Source organism: Aythya fuligula, chromosome W (assembly GCF_009819795.1).
Source record: "Aythya fuligula isolate bAytFul2 chromosome W, bAytFul2.pri, whole genome shotgun sequence".
NCBI lineage: Eukaryota > Metazoa > Chordata > Aves > Anseriformes > Anatidae > Aythya > Aythya fuligula.
In genome coordinates, this window is record NC_045594.1 from 13,284,031 (window position 1) to 13,294,195 (window position 10,165).

The following is a 10,165-nucleotide window of genomic DNA, read 5'->3' on the forward strand; positions in this document are numbered from 1 at the left end:
CAACCCGAAGGCAGCAGAGAGGCAGAGCCCAGCGGGCGGTGAGCCTCTTGGCCCTGAGCCCCTCCTGCATGCTGGGGCTGCTCCCCCAGAATCAGAGGAGATGGGAAGAGAGGGATACTGAGTCCAATGAATTTATGCTGTCTTCTTTATTGTCTGTACTTACAGAGGAAGCCTAGTTCAATATGATTGATTAGAAGACATAGTCAAAGTAAATAAATTACTTAATAAATTAAAACAATGTCAAAAGTTATGAAAATAATCAAAATGAAAAATGAAATGAAAATCTCTCGTCAGTTACTTAAAATAGAATGGTAGCATTTAAAGGATTATTATTGTTATTACAATATGATAATAATACTAAGTACAAAAAATGATATGATACAAATAACAATAATGTTAACAGCACTGATGCTTAAGAAGCACATATAGAAACAGTTTCCTCACTGCAACCTTGAGCTCCTGGTTCCTCATGCTGTAGATGAGGGGGTTCACTGCTGGAGGTGCCACTGAGTACAAAAGTGACACCACCAAGTCCAGAGATGGGGAAGAGATGGAAGCGGGCTTCAGGTAGGCAAACGTGGAAGTGCTGAGAAAGAGGAAGACCATGGCCAGGTGAGGGAGGCACGTGGAAAAGGCTTTGTGCCGGCCTTGTTCAGAGGGTATCCTCAGCATTGCCCTGAAGATTTGCACATAGGCTATAGGACAGCACAATGAAAACAAAAGAACCAAAGGCTAAAGAAATACTAAAACACAAGTGCCCCAGCAAGTGCTCCCCCAGCTGCTGAGGGGATAGGAAGAGGTGGCAGCTCAGACCAATGAATTTCTTCTGGATTCTTTATTGTGTTTACCTACACAGGAAGCCTGGTTCTATAGGTAAATCTTTAAGAAGTAGGAGGTTAAGATTAATATTATTTATATCTGAAAAAATAGCTAGTGAAAATAACAGAATCACAGAATCACAGAATTTTCTAGGTTGGAAGAGACCTCAAGGTCATCGAGTCCAACCTCCAACCTAATGCTAACAGCCCTCCACTAAACCATATCCCTAAGCTCTACATCTAAGCGTCTTTTGAAGACTTCCAGGGATGGTGACTCCACCACTTCCCTGGGCAGCCTGTTCCAGTGTCTAACAACCTTTTCAGTAAAGAAGTTCTTCCTAACATCTAACGTAAAACTCCCCTGGCTAACAACACAGACAAATAAAAAGAAAAATAATGTATCTTAAAGTTTTCAAAAAATAGGTGTTTCTGATTATAAGCTTATTGTTATAGTCAACGAAGCTGAAGAATATGTATTCAATCAGTGTCCTCACTGCAACCGTTAGTTCCAGGTTCCTCATGTTTTAGATGAGTGGGTTCACTGCTGGAGGCACTGACGATGGGAAGAGATTGCAGTTGAAACTAATGAAATTGTCCCAGTTTCTTTATTGTCTTTATTTAAACAAGAATATCGATTGTAAAGGTATTTGAAATTATTGACTTCATAATAATAATAAGATAATAATTAGGAGGCTTAGAATAACATTAAATCAAAGCCACAAGATATAGTAAATAATAATAAAGAAAATTACTTTCAAGAATTTGCACTAAGAGTGTTTGTTTGCATAAATCCTATTAGTATTTTATGCACATTATTAATGCTGAAGAAAGAGGTATAAAATAGTTTCCTCACTGTATGTTTGAGCTGCTGGTTCCTCATGCTGTAAATGAGGGGATTCACTGCTGGAGGCAACACTGAGTATAGAACAGCCACCACCAGGTCCAGGGATGGGGAAGAGATGGAGGGGGGCCTCAGGTAGGCAAATATGCCAGTGCTGACAAACAGGAAGACCACGGCCAGGTGAGGAAGGCATGTGGAAAAGGCTTTGTGCCGGGCCCGCTTAGAGGGCATCCTCAGCACTGCCCTGAAGATCTGCATGTAGGAGAAAACAATGAAAACAAAACAACCAAGGACTAAAGAAACACTAAACACAAGTGCCCCGACTTCCCTGAGGTAGGCATCTGAGCAGGAGAGCTTGAGGATTTGGGGGATTTCACAGAAGAACTGGTCCACAGCATTGCCATGGCAGAGGGGCAGGGAAAATGTAGTGGCCATGTGCAGGACAGCATTGAGAAAGCCACTGCCCCAGGCAGCTGCTGCCATCTGGGCACAAGCTCTGCTGTCCAGGAGGCTCCCGTAGTGCAGGGGCTTGCAGATGGCAATGTAGCGGTCATAGGCCATGGCAGTGAGAAGAAAATATTCTGCTGCTATAAAGAAGAGAAAGAAAAAGACCTGAGCAGCACAGCCTTGATAGGAGATGGCCCTGGTGTCCCAGAGGGCATTGGCCATGGCTTTGGGCAGAGTGGTGGAGATGGATCCCACATCGAGAAGGGCAAGGTTGAGGAGGAAGAAGTACATGGGGGTGTGGAGGCGGTGGTTGTAGGCTACGGCGCTGAGGATGAGGCCGTTGCCCAGGAGGGCAGCCAGGTAGATGCCCAGGAAGAGCGCGAAGTGCAGGAGCTGCAGCTCGCGCGTGTCTGCGAATGCCAGCAGGAGGAACTCGCTCACAGAGCTGATGTTGGGCATTTGCTGTCCATACACATGCTTTCCTGGTAAAGAGCAAAATGCAGAAGAATGTTAAAACAGAGTTCTCTGAGGAAAACCTATTGTGTCTCTTAAAGCACCCCGTAACCTGAGCCTCTCTCTTTGCACGAAAATCTTTTGGCATCTCTCCTGCTTGAGCTGTGGCTGGTGCTGGCTGAGAGTGGCACTGCGAGCAGGGGCTGCTGTAGGCTGCAGAGGAGTCCTCTCTGCTATACAGCAGGAAGGAATCAGGAACATGGGGGAAGCTCAAGTTCAGTTCACTGGTCAGATCAATGAGCTTTTCAGTGTTATTTCAAACAACTCATCTGAATGCAGAGTTACACAGGCCACTGCCCACAAGTTGTGTTCTAATCTGCCCTGTATTTCCTGTCTTTGAGCCACAGAACCACCCAGCTCTGGAGTTTCCTTGAGAAGCAACTGGAGACAACTGAGAGCAGAGAAGCCCCAGTCCAAGTGCAGCTGGACAGAAACCTCACCTGAGGTGAAGTTCTCACACAGACAGAACTTGGGAGCCTCTCTTTGAGCTCTACCTTCTCTTCTACCCCCATCTGCCCCACAGCCCATGGGCTGCAGGGGGAGAGGAGGCCAGGGAGGGGCTGCTCCAGGGGAAGGCGTCTGCACTGCAGGGCATGGCCGCAAGGTGCCCGAATCCCCCCTGCCATGGCGTTTCTGCCAACAGCTCCTTCTGGCCGCCTGCCCCTCTGTGCTGCCTGCAGCTGTCCCTGCAGGGAGCTGCTGCTCTGCACCCACCTCTTCTTTCCCCCTGCCCGTGCTCACAGACCCCATCCCACGCGGCTGTGCTCAGCGCTGCCCTGCAGCACCCTGCCACCAACAGGGCCCTGCCAAGGGGCACCTCCATGGCTGCAGGAGCTACGGGGCAGCTGACAGAGAGCCCGGCATGGCCAGCCAGGGCAGGGTGTTCTGGGCTGACCGGGGGCACCTGCCTTAGGGCACTCCAAGGGGCTTCTGCCAGACTTCTTCACCTCACACTGCAACCCAGCAGGACTCTCAAAGCCTACTGCATTGCCCACTGCCCTCCCAGAAACAAGACCCAGCAGGAGGAGACCCTTCCAGGACCTGCAGCTGCATGGCCCTGCAGCCAGACACTTACCTTGTCAAGGGCTGTGCAGGTTTCTCCTGCAGGCAGCTCTCAGCATCCTCCCACTGCCAAGTGCCTCCAAGCCCTCTCTCCTTCTCTCCTCTCTGTGTGCCAGTTGCGGTCAGAGCCCCCCAGTCCTGCTGCGCTGTGCAGAGGAGCTGCTCCTGGCCACAGCTGTCTCTCTGCACCAGGGCCCTCTTGCCACGAGATCTCTCTGTGCCCAGGAGCCCAGCCCAGCTCAGCACCAGAGGCCTAGATCAAGGCACTGCAATCACCCCTCTGGGGGCTTTGCTGATGAGCCCACGAACCTCAGGCACTCAGAGACAATTGAAGACAGCTCTCCAGAAGTCCAAGTCAGAGGCAAGTTTCCTGCAGTGTCCCCCTGAGGGCCAGCACTGACACAGCCTCCCTTGGAGCTCGTTAGAGCAGAACCCTGGAGGCAGTGAGGACAAGGAGACAAAGGCAATGTGAAGGTGACACTGAGGTGTAGGAAAACTGGATGTGTGTCACCAAGCACAAGGGCCAGGTCTTGTCGCATGGCACACATGAAGGGAGATCCTTTCCCTTGACAGGTTGCTCAGGGCTCTTTGTGGGGCAGTAGGAAATGGGAATGTGCATGGCCAAGTGCAGGAGAATGGTACGACCCCTGCCTGGTTCATGGGTGGGGGTGAGGAGGCAATGAGGCCCTGGTGCTTTAACAATCAGCTGTCTCCTCATAGGCCTCAGTGGCAGAGACAACAGCCATAGCCATGGACACAAAGACCTGGGTTGTGACTTTGATCCCTCGTAGAGCCCTTGATCCTTTCCACACCAGGCTGTCCTAGGGACTCCCAGACCTGTACCTCTTGAGGGCTGCAGACCCTCTTCTGTGTGGTGCCACACTGGATCTGAGCTTGAGTATGATAACTCAGATTTTCTTGGAGGTCCTGCTCCTCATAAGGCAGCTCTGTAGGAAGCTGGCCTCGTTCCTGGTGAGCGGGCACCACAGCTCATAAGGCATCCCTCGTGGTGCCCTGGCCCTCCTCCTCCTGGTCACTGCTCCCTCAGTAGAGTCTGCCCTGATGTGTAGTTCCTCTTCCTCTGGCACAGGACTAGGCGCTTATTGTTCGAGATGTTCCTTTAGGCAAACTATTGCAGTTTCTCAAGATTCCACTGGACAGATGCTCCATTCTGTCAGGTGTTCATGTCTGCAGGCAGACAGTTCAACCTTCCCGTGTCTGTGCTGTCTCTGACAAGATAGCAGCATCAGGAGCTGCATGGAACGTTTGGATAATACAGGAGTAAGAAGCTGACTAATAGTGCAGCATAGAATCACAGGAGAGCAGGGGATGGAAGGCTGCCAGGTTCCACCTTTTCTGTGCTTCCTTCTCATGCATGCTGACAGTTTGTCTGGAGCTTTGTCCTGAATATTATGGGGCTGTGCAGGTGAAAATTAAAAGGTCCAAAGCCCAGCTGGAGCTCAATCCATCTACTACCGTCAAAGACAAAAAAAAAAAAAAAAAAAAAAAAAAAAAAAAAAAAAGTGTATATATAAATACTTTTATAAAAGAGGATTTAGAAGAATGATCATCTTTAATGGGTGTGTGGGAAAACCTGATGACAAAACCTGAGGAACATAATGCCTTCTTTTCCTCAGTCTCTACCAGCAAGACCAGTTGTTCCCCTGGATATTTCTTCCAGCTCATAGTCAGAGCTACACTTCAAGTTTCACTTTGTGGCTGTTTTTTCTCTCCTACTCTTTCCTATTACCACAGAAAGCTCGATGAGGGTGGAAACCCCTCCTGAAGTAGGCATCCCAACCCAGCAGGCTCCTTGCGGCCTCTCAGCCAACCAGACACAAGTCACCTCAGCAGCAGCTTCCTAAGCCAGGGGCCTGCTGCTGGCCTTGCAGCTTCTTGGCTACACACAGCCAAGCCTTGTGCCTGCTGCTGCCCACTCATGGACTCAAGCAGAAGGGACAGGACAACCCATATGGGGGCCTTCTTTCTGCCTGGGTCCTCCTGGGTCTGGAGGCAGAGGGGATCCCCCAGTCAGCATGCCAAGCAGGTGCCTTCTGCTGGCCATGCAGGGCCACTGCCAGATGTCAGCCCAAAAGTGCAGATGCCAGGTCTATGTCAAGGGTGACCTGCCACCTCCAGACACGTGACCTCACATTCCCTTTCCGTGACACGTTCCTGCTGCTGCCCTATCAAGTGCAGAGACAGAAGTGACCTCACAGTCACTGCCACAGTCACATTCCTGCTGCTGGGGCAGGAGATGCTGAGGCAGAGCTGAGCTCCTCAGAGCATTCCCACCCATCTCCTCCTTGTGGCCCACAAGCTGATCAGGTCCATGGCCCCTCACATTTATTCGGAGTTAGGGTTTGGATTAGGTCTCTTAAGCAGTTTTCTAGTGTTAAATAGACCATTTTAATGCTAGTATTAAGGGCAGAGATCAGAGTGATTAAGAGAGTAAGAGCTAGGGGAAGCAGCTATGGGCTGAGTTTTGTCTTCTAGGGATATGTTGAGGTCACTCATTAGAGTAGTGGATTCCTGTCAGGGTGCTGAGTAGCATTTAGGTTTAGGAAAGAAGTTTACAGGTTGAAGCTGGGGAATAGCCTTGTATGACTATTTTAAGTCACGGTTACATCTGCATCAGCATAACCTGAACCCTCTTACCTCTACAAAATCCTTAATTTTGGCTGGCCAAGCCCCTATTCCCTCCTCTCAGTCTTACATTTCTCCTGGCCAGGCTTCTCCTGATTTCCCCATATCAGTTATCTTTTTAGGGGCATGCTTATGATGCCTTTCAAGATTTTAGACTATCTGTCAGTGCTCTGTTGGCTACTCTATTTCTGAGAAAAGCGTCACTTAAGACACGATGGAAAAGGACACCAATGTCCATCAGAGCACCCTGCACAATGTGCCCAGCAGCTCTGCAGTGCCACAAAAGTGCGGTTCCTCCCTACAAGTTTCCTTTCCAGAATGGCTCCTATGGCTCCAGGGTAACTTTTCCCAGACACTCACTTCCCCAGGCCACACCACTCTTGCCCGCAGGCCCCATGTGTCTCTCCAACCCTCCCTTCTTCCCCTGCAGTAGTGGCACCTCAGCGCAGCAGGTTGGTGCATCTCCAGGCTCAGGGGTGTTTCCTGAGGGCCTGCCCCGTGTGGGGAGTGGTGGGGAGGAAGAGAGCAAGGTCATCTCCTGGGGCATGGCTGAGCACAGCCCAGCCATCCTGCACCAAGGACAGGTCCCTGCTCCCAGTCTGATGCACACATGCAAGGTGGACACTTCTCCATCATTCCAGCTTCACGCAGGGCCTTTCAGCCCTGCCCCCCATCCGGGACTCACCACTTCCTTCTCGTCAACCCACAGACATCGATTGCTTTCCATTTGGGGACTCAGGCAGGACTTTAAGGATCTGCTAAAGCCCTGAGTGTCCTTGTTTCTCACAGCCTTCTCACAAGTCTTTCTCCTGGCCCTCCCCACTGCCCAGCACTGCCTCTCAGGTGGCACTCAGTGACCCTTCAGAAGGGCCTTTGGGCTTCCTCAATTGTCCTACTGCTTATTACCACTTTCCTGGCTCCTTGCAGAGCTTCTCATCCATTGTGGGGACAAAGACTGGCTGGGATGGCGTTTCGCCCTGCAGATCAGGCCGTGTGGTGCTGTGTTTTTGATATGTGACCAGAGCTGTGTTGGTCACCTGTGGTTCTGATCGCTGTTCCTGAGCAGTGCTTGCACAGCATCAAGGCCTTCTCGGCTTCTCATTCTGCCCCAGGAGTCAGTTGGCTGCATGAGGGCAAGAGGCTGGGAGGAGAACCTGCAGTGACAGCTGACCCAGCCTGAGCAGTCTGAGCTGCCCATGCACTCCTCAGATTCACCTTGTTTGTTACCTGAAACGACCTTGCACAGTCATTTTATGAAGTTCTAATCACTACCCACTGAGCACCCTGTCCCTGGAGATCCCCTGACATCTCCTGGAAGCTCCCGATTCCTCTCCAGGTTGGCATCAGCACAGTCCCAATCAGATGAGTTGTCATCTCCTTAGGCAAGTGCTGCCCCAACGAGAGTGCTTAGTCCTACTCTTGGTCCCTCACAGACCTCCATGGGAATTTCAGCCTCTGTCCCACACTCCATGAAGAAGCCCAGAAAACAGAAGAGCAGGGAGCAACCCCTTGGCTGTGTTCCTGATAGCACATTTGGAAGAGGTGTCCAGACTTCTGGGATTGCCCTGAGCAAGACCCTCTTGTTATTGTGGTGCAAGCAGGGAGGCCAGCTGTGACCCAGGGCTGCACAGTGCCTGCTGCTGTCTGCAGCCACAGGGATGCCACTGCAGAGACAACAGGACTGTCACCAAGGCATATGAAAACTCAAGACTAACACAGAAAGAAGTACAGTGTGGAAGCTAAATGAGAGCAGCAGTGAAAAGACCACATCCTGCTGCTGGCCATGGCCATGGCTCCAGGGAAGCAGCAGCCCCGACCTGAAGGCAGCAGAGAGGCAGAGCCCAGCGGGCAGTGAGGGGCAGTCCCAAGGGCCACTGAGGATGCTCCTGCATGTGGCAGCTGGGCTTTTGATCCAGAGACCCTCCTGCGTGCTGAGGTTGCTCCCCCAGCTCCAGAGGAGATAGGAAGAGACTGACACCAGTGAATTTCTGATGGATTTCTTTTTGGGTTTACCTACACAGGAAGCCAACTTCAATTGGAAAATAATTGACTTCTACAGTGCTAGGAAAAAATATTATTTAAACAAAAGTGAAATAATGAGAGAAAATAACAATACAGATATTTAATAATTGAAGATATCACGTTATTTTCTTTCTTAGAAAAGCCTGGATTTCTAATATTAGGCATAGTATTACAGGTGAATTTGCTGAAGATGTGTGTATTCAAGTAGAGTCCTGATGGAATCCCTTAGTTCCTGGTTCCTCATGCTGTAGATGAGGGGGTTCGCTGCTGGAGGAACCACAGTGTACAGAACTGTAACCACCAGGTCCAGGGATGGAGAGGAGATGGAGGGGGGCTTCAGGTAGGCAAACATGGCAGTGCTGACCATCAGGGAGACCACGGCCAGGTGAGGGAGGCACGTGGAAAAGGCTTTGTGCCGGCCCTGAGAAGAGGGAATCCTCAGCACTGCCCTGAAGATCTGAACATAGGACAGCACAATGAAAACAAAACAATCAAAGCCTAAAAAAGCACTAAACACAAGTGCCCCGACTTCCCTGAGGTAGGCATCTGAGCAGGAGAGCTTGAGGATGTGGGGGATTTCACAGAAGAACTGGTCCACAGCATTGCCTTGGCAGAGGGGCAGGGAAAATGTGTTGGCCGTGTGCAGGACAGCATTGAGAAAGCCACTGCCCCAGGCAGCTGCTGCCATCTGGGCACAAGCTCTGCTGCCCAGGAGGCTCCCGTAGTGCAGGGGCTTGCAGATGGCAACGTAGCGGTCGTAGGCCATGACAGTGAGAAGGGAATACTCTGCTCCAACCAAGAAGAATAAGAAGAAGACCTGTGCAGCACATCCTTGATAGGAGATGGCCCTGGTGTCCCAGAGGGCATTGGCCATGGCTTTGGGCAGAGTGGTGGAGATGCAGCCCACGTCGAGGAGGGCGAGGTTGAGGAGGAAGAAGTACATGGGGGTGTGGAGGCGGTGGTGGCAGGCTACGGCACTGAGGATGAGGCCGTTGCCCAGGAGGGCAGCCAGGTAGATGCCCAGGAAGAGCGCGAAGTGCAGGAGCTGCAGCTCACGTGTGTCTGCGAATGCCAGCAGGAGGAACTCAGTGATGGTGCTTCTGTTGGACATCTGCTTTTTTCAGGATGTGATCCTGAAAAAAGAAGAGGATGAGAGTAATAAAGTACAAGAAATGTATCAGAGGGAAACGAATTCTCTTTCTCATTTAAAATCATCACCTATATTGTGACATTTAGCAGATCCCTTTCATGCATCATGATTCATTCTGCCTGACGGTGTCTGTTGGAACAGGGGGCTCTACTGTGGGCAGTTCAGGAGTCAGCCCTGTCCTACAGCAAGAGGTGAAGAGGAACGTGGGGAAATGTTGGTTTCACTTCCTTCTTGATCACAAAATGCTTTGCCCCAGTATCGCTCCCAGTTCACCAAACTGCAGAGCAGAGCTGTGGAGCCTTATTTATTGATTGATTGATAGATTGATTGACTTATTTGATTTTTTTGTTTCCTCTGTCCCACCACTCCTGAGGAGTGTTTCCAAGTCACAAACCCTGGCTATTTGTGCTGAACTCAAAGGGAATCCTTGTAGATCATTATCAGAGAAAAAGGGACTGTCACTTTAGTGCACAGTGTTCTTTAGGGAGGACAGCCAGTCTGTCCATCAAGTACGGTCTCAGCTGCCCTGTGAGAGCTGCAGGAAAGTTCTACTCACATGTTTGATTGAAAAGAACAAAGACCCTGCTGAGAGCAGAGGAATCCAGGCTTAAAGTGCCCATCTCCACACCCCTCACCCTGTCCCCGTACTCCCCTTCTCCCAAGCAC

The 10,165-nt window shown here is 50.6% G+C and overlaps 2 protein-coding genes across 2 annotated transcripts; both read right to left on the bottom strand.

Annotated features, from left to right (window-relative positions):
• Positions 1 to 396: 396 nt before the first annotated feature.
• LOC116501339 (olfactory receptor 14C36-like) lies at positions 397 to 2,565 on the bottom strand. The gene is made up of 2 exons (XM_032206855.1): positions 1,672 to 2,565; positions 397 to 450 (listed from the first exon to the last, which is right to left on the bottom strand). Exons 1-2 carry the CDS (start codon positions 2,563 to 2,565, stop codon positions 397 to 399), a joined length of 948 nt encoding a protein of 315 aa, XP_032062746.1.
• Positions 2,566 to 8,518: 5,953 nt separating this feature from the next.
• Positions 8,519 to 9,460, bottom strand: LOC116501340 (olfactory receptor 14A16-like). The gene has a single exon (XM_032206856.1). The coding sequence runs from the start codon at positions 9,458 to 9,460 to the stop codon at positions 8,519 to 8,521; it is 942 nt and encodes a 313-aa protein (XP_032062747.1).
• Positions 9,461 to 10,165: the final 705 nt, after the last annotated feature.